The 16,208-nt window shown below is 47.0% G+C and overlaps 1 protein-coding gene across 1 annotated transcript in view; it reads right to left on the bottom strand.

The window, feature by feature from the left end:
- LOC119434645 (isocitrate dehydrogenase [NADP] cytoplasmic) overlaps nt 1-16,208 on the bottom strand; it is a 39,184-nt gene that overhangs the window by 17,051 nt on the left and 5,925 nt on the right. The window contains exon 2 of the mRNA XM_037701744.2: nt 13,248-13,343. Coding sequence (XP_037557672.2) covers nt 13,248-13,343 — 96 coding nt within the window. The remainder of the gene's footprint in view (nt 1-13,247; nt 13,344-16,208) is intronic.

The raw sequence follows: 16,208 nt of genomic DNA, 5'->3' as shown, positions 1-16,208 counted from the left end.
ACACACACACAGGCCGACGAAAACACGCGGAATGGCAGTAGGCCTGATGCGCGGCTTGTCCATCGGCAACGATATAGCATCACCGTTTATCGTGAAATCGTCCGTACGGAGATGGATAATGGATCAAAGTACTTCGCGCACACAAGCACATGCTCGGACTCGAAGCTGAAATCGTCCGTTTCTTACCGTGGTATGGCTCGCTTCCAATTTTCGAAGTGCTCACGAACACTCGGCATGCAAAATAGCGATACCTTTTCGGCCGTGCCTTTGCAGCTGGAACGGCCCGCCGGCACACAACACCTGAACGGCATCGTCAAGCGAACATGCCGCTTCAATTGTAGAATGCCAAAATACGGATCTTGCCTAAAAATCAATCATAAATATGACGTACGCGACCAAACTTTCAGTACACGCTGGCTGCATCTGCAGTCTGTCCGGGTTTAACAAGGAGAAAGGTGGCCTCTCAGCTGCAGTGGCGCCGTAGCGCGGCGGCTTCATGCGACATATCAAGCTCACCCATAGAGAGACGGCGGAGTTTTGTGACCAAAAAAGTATTAAGGGACTATGTTATAGTATAGAAAATTTCAAACTGCATTTTTAATAGTGCCCCGACAAGAGTGCCACTACCAATTCTCTACCTAGACGAATTTAATGTGTTCAGCGATCTCATGCTGCAGGAAATGTCCACAGCAGTCGTTAGGTTGATTCTGCCGACTTTTCAATGCAGTACAGTTGTTCTTTTACTGATAAGCAGTTGTGCCAGACAGATGCTCCCCAAATTAAGGCGGGGAAGACAACTGGTGCAGAAAGCTTGACGCGACGCCAAAACATGTGCATTGCTATTGTGTCTTCCCACTTGCCACACTACCAGTAACAGCAACATTGCATACTTAAATTTGCAGAAGGGCAACCTGGGAGTTACAGGATTATAAGGTTTAACATTCACCAAGGGTACGATGAGAGATGTCATAGCCAAGAACTACTAATTAGGTCTGGCGAACTGGGGTTCTTTATTATGCAATGAAAGGCTCTGCACAAGAACCGCTTTCACTTTCCCTCCTCATCAGAATCCCAGCTGCCGGGAATTGAATCTGCGACCTTACGCCCAAGTAGCTAAGCACCACTGCCAGTGAGACATTGCCATTGTGGTAGGTACCACGTATTTCTCTTCAACGACCTTTTGACTGCAGTAGTTTAAACAAATCCATATTTTTATTACAAATAAAAAAGAACCAAGAAAAGCAGTATCCTCGTGAGGGGGACTTAAGTAAGCCACAAAGAATATAAAAGCCAATGACAGGTGGTGACACCACAATGTGACTGTGCCAGCCTCAGTAAGGTGAAGTTCGTTAAGAGAAGGCATTCAAAAAAGTTGCAGTGGCTTAGCTCGGCTATGCCAGGATATACGTAGCGTTAGCAAAGGTTGAGCTGATTATTCTTAGCTTTCCTGGTTGTCTCCTACGCTCAACCGCTAATTGCCAGGCAACTACTTCGGGATCCGATGAGTCAAGCTTCTCCGTTCTTCTGCGCTGTTGAGCAGCATTTGCGCTCTCCTTCTCCGTGGCTATACCACACTGACAAACGCCAGTCAGAAGCGCAGCGGCTCCAGCGCAGTGTCAGACGGCGACTGCACAGCGAGCGCGCGCCGGCGCCAGTGCGTCTACCACGGCTACGACGTCACTCCTCTGGAATGCGCAGACCGGCGGCGGTGAGTCGCGCGCGGCGGCGGCGGAGTGCGCGAGAGGTGCCGGCTCCGGTGGCTCCGGTGCGCAAGCCGTGTGACATCCTGATCCTTGCGCATGCGCAGCACGGCTCTTGATGTGCCGCGCGAAACGGGCTTGGCTAGGCCAGTGTAGCTAACGCTACAAAATAGCTAGACTCAACCGGCCAACTTCTAGAACTTCTTCCGCAGAAGTGAGGGCCGCAGTGGTGAAAATACTGTGCAATCTGATGGTGAACTCGCGTTCCAGTGTCCTTACATTGTGTCATAATAAATGGATGATAGAGCTCTGCATTACATATCTAGCAGAGTGCCGATATATTGGTTTACTTGAATATCGCTCTACCTTTTCAGTCCAGCTCAGAAGTCACTTCTATGGATGCATGCGCACAAAGTACCGAATTTATCAATGGGTGTGTACATGTAGGGAGGCTAGAATGACTGTGTTTCGCCTCTTCCCATAAATAAAATTTATCATAATCTGTGATTTCACGTGCCAAAACCACACACAAACTGGAATCGATACATGCATTGGAAAGTTCACAATGGCAATATTTAACTTCGGTTCTTAATTCAAAGTGGATTCATAGGTGGAGAAAAATCGGCTTTATCTGGAACCCCTGGGCCGGTATTTTGTAGCGATGCCTTTCCGATGCTAATGCCTTTTCGTGCTTTTCGCGCTTGGTCATTGGTCAGAGCGATGGCCCGCTCACGTTATCAACGGGGTCAGCTGGCCGTGAGCGGTGGATGATAAGACTAGTATAGAATAAAGCATAACGCATCGCTACAAAATACCGGCCCTGGGGTGCTATGCAGGATGCGCCGAGTTTCTCGTTCGCACGAGTTTCACCAGAGTTTGCTCGATGGCAGTCAGTGAACGGAGATAGCAAGGAACGTGCAATAACAGCAGGCAAAAAGAAATGCAGAGATAAAGCCGCGTATGACAACATGAGCGCACCCTGCGCGGCACAGTGATTCCGTGCTTCAAGCACAGAAGGCTGCGCAGCAAAACGCGCCAGCGCCGCGTATTGTTATCAACGTATTATCACCATTTAGCAATACCGTGACTGTACCGCTGTCTATCTGCACACTTGCCGCGAGCCACTTGCCACGGCTTTCAAGGGCGCGTAAAGGGCGTGCCTCCTCTTTCGAGCATTATCTTTCTATCCTCCGTCGAATGTGAACAGGGCACATGCCGTGCATTGTTGCGCCTACACTTTCCCTCAATCGATTACGTTCAAATACAACAAATAAAATAAGAAACACTTTATTTCTTGAAGTATCTGTTTTTCGTTTGGAATGCCATAAATGTTTGATGACAAACAGAGATCGAGCGAGTTATTAAATTTTGCACTTTTTTGCCGCGAGTGGCGACAGTAAAGCGAAAGCTTACAAGCGGATACCTTTTAGAGGGTCGCACGCACGAGGGAGTTCATACGGTGAACAGTCGCCAGGGGCACTGCAGTGCTATCCTTGATAGGGTGCCTTGATGCCCGCGTGCATCGAGGCACTCTAATTCTTGATAAAGTCAGTCATGACAATGATCTTTCCATTTCCTGACTATTAGGGGAATGGCAACGCAACGCTACGGCATGGTTGTTCACCGCAGGTGCTTCACTTAGGCGGCTATTAAGGCCGCCGCTTTACCAACTGAAACGACGGGAGCAAAGTTTGTCACTGCAAAGTGGCTGTGCGGTATTCTAGGGTCCGTAGTGACGCAGCACAGTGAAAATGCGCCCGTTTATCTGCGAGCGGGAAGCCTCCGCGATGCATTGCAAAGAAGAGCGCGCTGCCCAGTGACACAATTCATCGCTTGTCATCGCTTGCCCAGTGAAGGTGCCTCCGTTCGCATGTGTACGCAGAGTTTGAGTGTGTTGTTCTCTAAAATGTGCTTGCCGATTGCCTCTGCTGCTGACCTAACAGCGATCGCAGATAGATATAGTAACGACAGCGCAGCAATCGCATTTTGGCGGGTGATGGCTCCTGTGTGCAGTTAGGAAATTAAACTTCGAACGCAGGAAGGGTTGCAACTATTTAGTGTGCCGTGCTTGTGATGAAGAAATGCCATCGCACTGGGTTTAAAAAAGGGAGCGTTTCTCGGCGCTGACCGTGTTTGCAACACTGCAGATCCGATACACCACCGATGACAGAGCAGCCATCTCAAACAACAGCTGCGATACCTTTACGTTGGAAAACACTACGCACTGCTCAGCATCGTCATCCACCAAGGCGCATCGACGCCTTTCAAGCAGCTACAGTGTCGTTCCGATAATTATTTGCTGTGCGCTACGTCGCTACAATGCAGACAATGAACCATGTTGTGGGGCCATCACAGCCTAAGATAGAAGCATGAGTCAGCGAAAGTCGCCGCTTTGTTTTTGATAGTGGTTCTCAGTTACAGTGCATCATCGATGACAGTGTGCTGTGCGTATTTTCTGTCGGCGGTCAAGATTGTTGATGCCTCTCAGTTCCGCACCACGTCGCTGTTGCCGGAAAATAAGTTGGGCGTGGCCCAACCGTGGCGGGCGCATAGCACCCCAGGGGTGCTATGCAGGATGCGCCGAGTTTGGCGAAACTCGGGATCTTCCCGAGCTCTGGCGACGCCCCAAGATGAAAGAACTAATGGTAACAAGACAAAGTTTGTCCGTCTGCACGCCTCCAGTTTCGTTGGTTTATCTAGATTCACTCTGGGTGGCTATCATGTCTTGGGCGTTGCCATATGGGTGGTCGACAAACTGGGGTTCACGTGGTGATACGGTCGGTGCATGGTGGTACCTTCTTTCACTTGTTTGTCGTTCCACCGAGTGCATTACAGGCACAAGCAAGTTATAAAATAAATGTATTTATAATGATAATATTAGTCACATTAATGTGGGTTATAACCATTTTAAAGTTTACAATATGTCCACTGAATGTGTATTAGACTAATTTGCCGTTTATTACGTTTCGCATTATACCACGAGGGGACGCTCGCCCTCCTCTTTCTTCCTATGGATTGGATTGGCGTGGCTCGCTACGTGCTTGCGCTAGCATTTCCGAGCACAGATCGTTGTGCACTGGTTCTCGCACTAGGTTTTCAACAGATCGCTCGTTGCTCCTTCTCTTTCCTTTGGATTGAATTGGTGCGGCTCGCTACCTGCTTGCGCTCCCATTTCCGAGCACAGATTGGCGTGCGCCTGGTTTTCACATTGGGCTTTGAACAGATCTCTCGTTGCTCGCGCTAAAGTAAGGCTGCGAGACGAATGAGCGTCGGCTAGCGCAGAAGTGGTTTGCCACGCGCTTACCGTGTAAGCACTCACGAATGCCGGAAAGCACTCATACAAGGGTCAGAAAATTACGCTTTATTTTCTTTTACTTTGTGATGCACCTTCATACTGGCTAGCGCCAAGCGATGGCTTCTAACAACGGCAGGAAAGAGTCTTTGTACTGGGTAGCCCGAGCGATCCGTGGCTTCTAACAAACGCAAGAAATGGTCTTTGCGGCGTGCGTGGCGGTTAATTGATCACCACCACATCTATACCAGGAATGACTCCAGCAGCGGTGCAGTTACCCTGTTACCACCGCTGTCGAGGTGGCGATTCACTTTTTGACAATAAATTTCTTTTTTTTGCGTTTGGACACTCGTGATGCGGCCCACAACTTCACGCTGTGGCTGACTGTCTCCCAGTGCAGATTGAGGCTCGCCTCGTTAGCATCCACTAAATGTGGAATACAATTCTATGCGACCCATGCGCCACTGCAAATAATGGCCCCCGGTTGAACATTGGCTGCAATAATGACCTTGAAAAGTCGCAACACTCCTGCGGTAGCGCAGACCATGTCGAAGACCCATGGTGCACGATCTTTTAACACCGCCGCAATTTTGGCGGCTCGGCGGAACGTTGTCGCCATTCATCAGGCGGCCTCGATTTTACTTTCGCTTGCCGCGAAGGAGGCACTCGGCAATTTGCACTATCATCCCGGGGCCCACGACCGGAGGTCGCGCCAGCAGCTCGTCTCTCGCGACCTTACGATGGTAGTTCCTCCAGTCGGCGATGGTGTGCTCCGATAGAGGAAACAAGTCACCGGTCATCTCCTTCAACCGCCATATATCTACGCTTTTCCTCACGCAGTACGTGAGCCAAATCATTTGCCGCCTGGAGAGGTTATCGTTCGGACGGCCGAGGCAGTCCGTGTTGGCGAAGTAACTTCCTTCGCCTCTCTGCCCGTAAAGTGCAGCGGTACCGTGTAACTGCAAAAACTGCTTTCGGCACCTGTTGCACCGGAACGCAGCCTGGCGTCCATTCTGAGTCTTCCTGTACAATGTGACCACTACAATGGGACCAACCAACCACAGGTTGGCATGTCCGGTTGGAACTCCAGGTGCTCGCAGGTGCCCCAGTACTCCGATGACGACGCCAGACCTGCCCTGGAACTGGGGCGTGGTGGACTAACAGCGCTTGAAGCCGGAGAGAGCCGAAGCGATCGCACCAACTTTTCCTCTGCAGCCTAGTCACACCAATCTGTGCTCCGAAAGCATAATTTGCCCGCCACGCTGTCACCGCAGAGGAGAGCCTTCGCCTAACTCGCTACAGAGCCAGCGCACTGAGGTATTGGAAAGGCGAAAATGACGTTGAAACTCTACGTCGGTCATGTAAGTGAACGGGTTCAGACGGTCTATTGACGCTTGCTGTCGCTGGACGCGATGACACGGGCTGCTGCTGCCGCCGCCATGTTCCCGAGTTCAACTCGACGGGGGTTTTGCGATGTACGAGTTTGGCACGAGTTCGCCTGTCAATTAAAGCCATAGGTCACGCCCCACGCGAGGCATGTAACTCTTGTGTGCGCACCCACCACAGTTGAGCCACGCCCAACTTACTGTTTGGCAACAGCGACGCGGTGCGGAGCAGAGGCATCAACAATCTTGACCGCCGAGATAAAACACGCACAACGCACTGTCCTCGGCGATGTACTGAGCGCCGACTATCGTTGGCTTATACATACGCGTATATCTTCTCCGGCTGTGATGGTCCCACGACATGGTTTCATTGCCTGCATTGTGACGACGTAGCGCACAACAAATAATTATCGGCACGTCACTGTAGCTACTTGCAAGGTGTCGATGCGCCGTGGTGGACGATGATGCTGAGGAGCGCGTAGTGTTTTCCAACGACAACGTATCGCAGCTGTCATTTGAGATGACGGATCTGTCATCGGCTATGTATCGGAGCGGTAGTGTCTCTAACACGGCCAGCGTCGGGCATCGCTCGCTTTTCTAGACCCATTACGATGACATTTCTTCATCACAAGCACTGCACACTAAACAGTTGCAACACCTTCCTGCGTTCGAAGTCTCATTTCATAACGTACTGCACACTAGAGCCCTCAGCTGCCAAAATGCGAATGTTGCGGTGTCGTTACGATATCCATCTACCATCGCAGCAGAAACAATTGGCAAGCACTTTGGAGATGCACTCAACATACTGTGTATATGCGCACAGAGGCACCTTCACTGGGCAAGCGATAAAAAGCAATTAATTGTGACGCTGGGAAGCACTCTTTTTCACAATGCATCACGGAGGCTTCGCGCACAGAAATAAACTGGTACCGTACAGCCATTTTGCAGCGACAGCCGTTGCTCCCCTCTCTATGGCTAGAGTCTCGTTTTTCGTTGGTAAAGCAGCGGCCTTAATAGCCTCAGTGAAGCGCCTGCGGTAAACAGCCATGCCGCCGCGATGCGCGTTGCCCTTCCCCTAATAGACAGGGAATGGTCAGATCATTGTCATGACTGACTTAATCGAGAATAGCACTGCAGCGCCCCTGGCGACTGCTCACCGTATGAACTCCCTCGTGCTTGCGACCCTCTAGAATGTATCCGCTCGTAAGCTGTCGCCTCACTGTCGCCACTCACGGCAAAAAAGTGCAAAATCTAATAATTCGCTCGATCTCCGTTTGTCATCAAAAATTTATAGCATTCAAAACGAAAAACCGATACTTTAAGAAATAAAACGTTCGTTATTGTATTTGTTGTATTGTAAAGTATTCGATTGAGGGAAAGTGTAGGTGCAAGAATGCACCGCATGTGTCCTGTTCGCATTCGACGGAGGATAGAAAGATAATGCCCGAAAGAGGAGACACGCCCTTGACGCGCCCGAGAAAGGCGTGGCAAGCGGCTCACGACAAGTGTGCAGATAGACAGCGGGACAGTCACGGTATTGCTAAATTGCGATACTACGTTGATAACGATACGCGGCGCTGGCGCGTTTCGTTGCGCAGTCTTCTATGCTTGAAACACCGCGCAGGGTGCGCTCATGTTGTCATACGCGGCTTTATCTCGACATTTCTTTTGGCCCGTTGCTCTTGCGCTTTCCTTGCTATCTCCGTTCACTGACTGCCATCGAGCAAACTCGGGCAAAACTCGTGCGAACGAGAAACTCGGCGCATCCTGCATAGCACCCCTGGTCTGTATACTTTTGCTCCGGGGAGCACATGAGCATATTTTCATTTTGCCCCAATCAAAATGCTACGGCCTAAGCCGAGGTCGAATCCACAACCTCACACTTTGCAGTGTAACATCATAGCCACTAAGCTACGGCGAGGGCTCTTCTTTCCGTGAAATAAAACTGGACTACAGGCAAGACCCCATCTACCGACGGCTGGAAATGTTTCAGACTTCAAGTGCTGAGAGGCTCATCTTTCGTTGTGTCGGTAGTTCCCCAAAACGTATACCTCGACGGGTTAAAGGATTACGGACATAATTTCTGAGCTGTAAACCTGTAAGATGCTCCTCGCGCATTGAGAAACACAGGACATTGACATTTCGTGCTAAACTTCGTTTCAAAAGGTTGGAGATTTCGTTACTTTTACTTTATTCATATTGCGGACCTCATAGGTCCATGCAGGGTGGACCACACAAAACAAGCGTTCTCAGCAAAGAACAATGTTTGGCGCTCCGATGGTATCATCGCCATTATTGCGACATCGCGACAAAGCAAAATTTGACTCTAGCAATAAGGCCAGGTATAATGCTGCTGATCAAAGGAAGATAAACAACAATGCTGCAAGTGATTCCTATGGCGTGCTCATTTTTGAGTGCCATAGCTAAAAAGTTGAAAAAAAACAAGCAAAAAATTTCACGTCCAAAGTGAAAAAAATACGGCCTTGCTGCTGGCATTATAACGTAGAAGAATGAAATAAACGATGTCGACAAAGAGCGCAAACAGTGTATTTGATAGTAAAGTGCATACCGTAAAGATGGCAGGAAGCTTAAGATTCGCATTTAAGAGTGGAACGCGATAGCATTCAAAGATCCCTGACTGCTTCTCACGCTTCCCGCAACTGCAGCTTATGTAAGCGTAATATTTACTGGGAATGCTGGCGGCGAACGCTATCCACTAAGGCAGCTTTGTGGTAGAAACGCGGCCTGTTGCGCTGGCCGATCCCGGAGGACGTGCACAGCCACGCCCAAAAATACATCGCTTTTAGGTTTCTCTTTTATTCTTTCGCGCTTTTAATATTTCAATTAGAGGCGACTTGTTATAAAACGCATGCGCTGCGGGAGTTTGTTTCGTGTCATTAGTTTGTGGCCTGTCATTCTCTAAATTCCGAGGAATGACTTTGCCAAGAATGTAAGACAAGGTATGAGCAATTCTAGCGATAGAAGGGCCTGGCAATATAACCGGCATATAGGCATGTCATATAACAAGGCGTGGCATATACATATACCTAAATATCTACGGGAATTTCCGCTCACGAGACGCCGGACGCCGACACCGGGTTTTCAGCTACACGGGGCCCTTAACGCTGTCGCGCTAAAAACGAAATGTCAGGCAATATCATTTGGGAATGTAGCCACTGGACAAGCTGACTATTCGAAAAAAGTCAAATTGTGTAGGCGTATTTGGTGGTCATGTACAGCATTCGGTAATTTATTTATTTATTTATTTATTTGGGAATACTGTAGCCCTCATTTGAGGGCCATTACAGGAGAGGAATTGTCAAATAAAACATAAATATAAATATCATCACTGACAATACAACACATAAAGCACTGTAAAACACAAATTACAGGGAAAATGAACTATAGGTATACACGTCTAAGGACTGTAGATATGCAAGAAATAACAGAAAGCATGATCAATTCTTACGTATCCCGTTGCCTGTAATACAATTCTAGTTGCGTATAAAACTTGAGCTGTTACAGTGCAGTCCGGAAGGCCATTCCATATGTCAATACATGAGGGAAAGAACGAGTGTTGGAAACCATCAAGGCGTGTTTTATAAGGTTGTATACTGGCAGTGTGGTTTAAACGCGCACTGTTTTAGAGGGGGACGAACGTACGTTTCTTTGTTTATTTTTATTTGATTTCTGGTTATCTGGAAAAACAATTTCATTCGTTGTTTTTCTCGCCGTGTTTCTAGCAGTTCCAAGTCGCAACATTTCAACATGTCTGTTACAGAATCGGTTCTCCGATAACGCGAACAAACAAAACGCACAGCAGTTCTCTGAATTTTTTCAAGTTTATCTCGCAAGTACAGTTGATGACGGCTCCAAACGGAGGAGGCGTACTCCAAAACCGGGCGAACAAATGTTTTGTACGCAATTAATTTTAAGCTTTTTGGTGCATGCTGCAACTTTTTCTCAAGAAGCACAATTTTCGGTAAGCCCTAGAGTAGACCTCCTCCACCTGGGGGCGCCAGCACAGATCATAATGAATGATCACCCCTAAATATTTAAAGCTACGTACATTGAGCGAAGGGTTGTCACCAATTTTATAGTCAAAGGAAAGCGCGGTTTTCTTTCTTGTTATATGAGCAAACGTCGATTTCGAGTAATTTATTTCCATTTCCCTTTTATGCACCAGTCATATAAACCTTGGAGGCATCGGTTAATTTTCCTTTGATCGGTTTGATCTGCCACGGTGCAATATATTAAGCAATCATCGGCAAAAAGTTTTGTTTTAACAGGTGATTCAAAAACGCTGGGAATATCATTTATGTAAATCAAGAACAATAGCGGCCCCATTCCTGATTCTTGTGGATCCCCGGATATGACTTCTAGTGAATGAGACAAGCACTTTTCAATGCGGACGGATTGCACACGACCACTCAAATAGGCTGCAATCCAGTTCACAATGTCTGGAGCAATACCTGCATTCTGAATTTTAAAAAGCAATTTACAATGCGGTACCTTATCGAAGGCCTTCGCAAAATCTATGCAGATGACGTCAATTTGTTCTTGCGCTTCCAAAGCTAGATAAAAGTCATGAACCGTCTCAATGAGTTGCGAAACAGTGGATAAACCGCTTCGGAATCCATGTTGTGACGAAGAAAAGAAGTTATTCGCCTCAAGGAAAAGAATGATATGCTTGGCTATTGCGTGTTCTATAAGCTTACAACTCACCGAAGTGAGCGATATTGGACGATAGTTGTTAACTTGACTTCGACTGCCGGATTTAAAAACCGGAATCACAACAGCGCTGCGCCAATCTTGAGGCAGTGAGCTGGTTTCCAACGACTTTCTAAAGATTATTGTTAGATAAAATGAAACCCATTCAGCATATCGCTGCAAAAATTCACTTGGGATCCCGTCTGGTCCGCTTGCTTTTTTGGTGTCAAGCAGCAATTGCTGAAATGTACCTGCTTGAGTGATTTCTAGTGGGTCCATTGCGAAAGCTCCCAATTCACTACGCTCATTGTTTCCTTGCTCTGTTCTCGTCTTCGTAAATACTGACTGGAAGAACACATTGAAACAGTCTGCTATCTGATTCTTTTCGGTGATCATTTCAGAACCCTTTTTTATCTGGTCTATCTCTTCCTTTTTATCGCTTAAGTACCTCCAAACTTTTTGTGGAGAAGACTTCAGGAACCCAGGAAGCGTTTCGTTAAAGTACTTTTTCTTGGATTCCTTTAATGCTAATTTTAGTTGAGCACACAAATCGGATATTTGGGTTGGGTTTTGTTTATTTTTGCGTAACCGTTTTATTCTACGCTTTGTGTGTATAATTTCCCGAGTTATCCATGGGCTATGCTGCTTTGTTTTTTTCATGCGGGTAGGAATAAATTCATCTACGCAATGGTGGACGATTACCTTGAAACGTTGCCACAGTTCCTCTACTGACTCACTAGACGACACAAGTTCAAATTCACTAAATGATAGACTTAAGTTATCTACTATCGTTGTATCGTCTGCCCGTGCGTAGTCTTTTATACGTTTAAAAACAGGTGATCTTCGACTACTTTGTGTACCGACTGGTATATCGACGGATATCATTTTGTGGTCCGATATTTCTGGTTCAACTGACACCCTACTTGCAGCTACTTTGCAAGATAAGAACACAAGGTCTAACAATGACTGACAACATGAAGTCTCTCGCGTATTTTCTTCAACAATCTGCCTTAAATTGTGATAAAAAATAATTTCCAGGAGTTTTTCAGCACTCGAGACTTCTGTGTGTCCGGGCGAGAGAGTTTTCCAGTTTATGTGCGGTAAATTAAAATCTCCAGTCATTATTAGCCTCGTACTATTATTTCAAATGAGCACACAAAAAAGCGTTTAATTCGTCTAGGAACTCAGGCGTGGTAGCAGGGGCCCTGTAAATGCCTCCCACTAAGAACACAACGCCATTTAATGATATTTTGCACCATACTGCTTCTGAAAAGCCACACTCTATTCTTTCGGCCCTAACTGATGATTTCACAACTATAGCTACGCCCCCACCTCTTGAGCCCCTATCCCATCTGAACATTTTATACCCTGGAGGAACAACAGTCATTAGGAACTGAACTATTTAAACACGTTTCTGTAATAATAAGTACGTGTGGGCTATGAGAGAGTAGTATATATATTCAAGCTCTGCGATTTTATTTACGACACTCCGTGCATTCAACAAAAGCAGGCGTAGCTATGAGTGCTGCTCAGAATTAGGAGCACTCTCCTGCGCAGTAGCTACAGAGAAGCCGTGCAAGTTTGGGGCAGTTTTGTCCCGGCTTTGTGGTATCTCCCGACGCTCTCCTCGAGTTTGGTCCCAAATGTAACATTTGTCTTTTATTTTCAGTTTTTCATGGCTCAGGGAAACCTTCACCCCATTAGCTCTTTCCGAAGCAGCACTTTCCCATAACTGCTTTCGAATTTCCACTGTTTCTGGTGCATAGTCATTGCTGACGGAGTAGGAGGATCCCTTGAGTTTATAGCAGTTTTTCATCACGTGCTCCTTTTCCTCATAGTCGTAGAATCGCTTTAATAACCGGTCTACTTTTCCCTTTTTGACTCCTGCCGAGGCGATGTATTCTTTCTAACGTCTTTATCTCAATTGAAGGCCGATCTGTTCGCTATGGAAATTTTGTTGCTTTCACATTACGGTCAAAGGTCCGACATAGTTGACCTCGTACACTTGCGTTCGTCTTCTCGGTGCACTTTTCTGAAAACTTAAAACTAAGCGCGTCAAAGAAGCCAGTGGCATTGTCCCAGTATGCTGGCTTGCACCAGACCGTTAGGTGGTGCTCGACATTACCATCCCTGAAGGAAGTTTCGATCCCAAAGCCTCACCTGCTTGATTCTCGGCATGGCTTGCAGCTCGAGGCACTCCCGCTTGGCGAGCTGCGCGCCAACTCCGCCCAAAAAGTTGCGCACCGGGCACCGAGCCTACATATATCGAAGAAAACGTGCACCAGTCAGTATCTCCGGCAAAATAAGCTGTGAGATCGGCGGATTTAAGCGCCCGATCTTGCGTTTTAGTTCACACATTCCCTAACGTGTTAGGCGAGCGAGCACTCCGGTTGGACTTGTCGAGTCCATAGCCAGTGAGCTTTCCTTCTAGGGATTCAGCGTTTAACTTCGCCCGCTAATAGCTGTAATGACACTTAGCAATAACGGAGGGGGTAAAAGTTGGGATTATTCAATTTAAGAACAAAATTTTATTTTTCCAGCAAGGCCCGCGACTACTGACCGCCCGAAGAGTGCATGTCAGAGGACGCGTTGTACGCTGCCATAATTTTAGGGCGGTCATGCCATAAGGAAAGTCTGGCGTACGCGGTGCATGTATGTGCAGCAAGACACTTGTTAGTGCTTAAAGCGTAAAACAGAAGCAGTGAAAGTAAGAGCACGAGGGCGTGTTGGTGAAAAATCTGACAAACATTGGCAGGCGAGAGATGCGTCGCCTCTGCTGTGTGTCGTTTACCCTTGACTTTTGCACTTCATCGACGTGAAGAGCAAAGAGAAAAGAAACTGCAACGTATACAGAATATGAAACAGGTCAGCTTAGTTTGCGGTCGCTGAATCACTCGCGAGGCGCCGCTGCCCAAACACTGCGGTGTCACGTTGCCGGGCTGCACCATGCTGTACTGCGGGGACTCGCGGGCCATTGATGCAAATTTTGTTCGCAAAGACAAGTGGCGCTGTCAGCGCTGCGGCTGCCTTCTGCTTGCTGATGGTGGTAGTGGTTGTCGTTTGCAAAGCAATGTTCTGGTAGAAAATAATCGCAAAAATGAAGAGATGTGCATTTGTTTATAAACAGAAAAAACAAATGTTCCCTTACTCGTGCTCTGTTTTACGTGACGTCTAAAACAACGTGTTTAGACATACTATACACCATAGAGTTGCAATCAGTAATTATTGTATGCAACTGTATGCTATATAGTCGGGGACAACTTTTCTTGGCTATGAAGCGAAGGATATGGAACCACAGCGTGCCTATTTCACAGCAGCTGTAAGTACTCCCGCAGTTCACTTTTTCTTAAGTGCGAAGTAGAAAATAATATTATTCTGTTTTTTTTACAGCACCTGATTCGAAACGATACGTAACATTCACCAGTCAGCTACTAGTATTTCATTGTATTTTTGGTCTGCCCTTTCCAGTTTTCGCACACGAAAGACCATCACACGTTTTACGCATTCCTCAAATGTAAGATGGCAGCCGCCTCTTCGGGCAAGTGTTCGTCGCTTTCTGTCCCGCCAATAAGCTCCCCAGAGTAGCTGTTGAACGCCATCAGCAAAAAGGCCGTCGAAGCTCACAAAACAGTGTTTCCACCGTCTAGGCGCAAACAAAGCGAAGCCACCTGGAAATCGCAAACGTCGTGGTACATACAGGCGAATGAGCGAGCTCACTGCGGCGCCCGCTCTATTACACGCCACGTCTTCGTAGTACGTGAAGACGCGGGATCGTTCTCCACCTGCGGCCATTTGTTTTTTTTTACCCATTTTCATTTTTCATTATATTTCTTTTCTTTAATTCAATAAGTAAGTGCAAGTGATTCCCCCTACGATGTCGTTGATGCCGTTGTTTGTTGGCTTCTTCTGATATGAATAATAAAATTGGGGCACCTCGGTTCCCTTCCTTCTCGTTCATTATATAATGAGGGCTCGAATCCGGCAACATGGACGCCTTCAGGTAGCATATGTCGGTATTGACCAGTTCTTTTTCTTTATGGGGTTTTACGTGCCAAAACCAGTTCTGATTATGAGGCACGCCGTAGTGGTGGGCTCCGGATTAATTTTGACCACCTGGGGTTCTTCAACGTGCACAACAACGCAAGCACACAGGCGTTTTTGCATTGCGCCTCCATCGAAATGCGGCCGCCGGGGCCGGGATTCGAACACGCGACCTCGTGCTCAGCAGCGCAACGCCTTAGCTGACTGAGCCACCCCAGCGGGTAGGGTATTGACCAGTTGCCTTCACCCAAAAATAGATGACGTACTCGTAACGCTTGCCGCAGAAAGGATGTTCTACACCCACCGCAAAGGTTTGTGAGTGGTTGCCATGGCAAACAGTTCTAGTGTTAGTTCTAGTAGTAACAAATAAATACCCCAGAAAGTGGATGGGAAAACGGCTCCGCGGTAGCTCAATGGTAAGAGCATCGCACACGTAATGCGAAGACGTGGTATCGCTCCCCAGCTGCGGCAAGTTGTTTTTTCATCCATTTTCATTTACAGTAATGTATAATTTCTTTAACTCAATCAGTAAGTACAAGCAATTTCCCCTATGTTGTCCTCAGTGTCATTGTTTGTTAGCTTCTTGTAATATGATAATATATATATAGGGTATTTCAGCGAACACTTTCAAACATTCTTATAGGTTGCCTGTGGCAGATAGCCCTATGCTAGTTCATGAGCTGGTCTACTCGAAGTGGCGGACATTACTTGCACAAAAAATTGAAATGCATAATCTAATGACTAACAAAAATTCACAAATTAGTTTTTAACTAATTACCTGATGGCCCATATTGCAATTTACAAATTGTAGCCGTGGAGATAGCAAGGCGACGCCTTGCTATCGTGATTGCGTGTATTATTATTATCGCCAATCAACCACTTGGAACGAATTCTCGGGATGACACTAGTTTCGAGATATTAATTTCCGAACTTTGCTGAAAAATGCATTGGCGTTCCAGTTAGTTTCTTAAAAACGTCGGTTTCTGCATTGAAGCACAAACTTAACTGGAACATCAATGCATTTTTCCGCAAAGTTCGGGAATTAATATCTCGAAACTGGTGTCATCCTGAGAATTAATT

Source organism: Dermacentor silvarum, unplaced genomic scaffold (genome assembly GCF_013339745.2).
Source record: "Dermacentor silvarum isolate Dsil-2018 unplaced genomic scaffold, BIME_Dsil_1.4 Seq14572, whole genome shotgun sequence".
In the NCBI taxonomy this organism is placed as follows: Eukaryota; Metazoa; Arthropoda; class Arachnida; order Ixodida; family Ixodidae; genus Dermacentor; species Dermacentor silvarum.
This window is presented reverse-complemented; position numbering and strand designations above follow the sequence as displayed.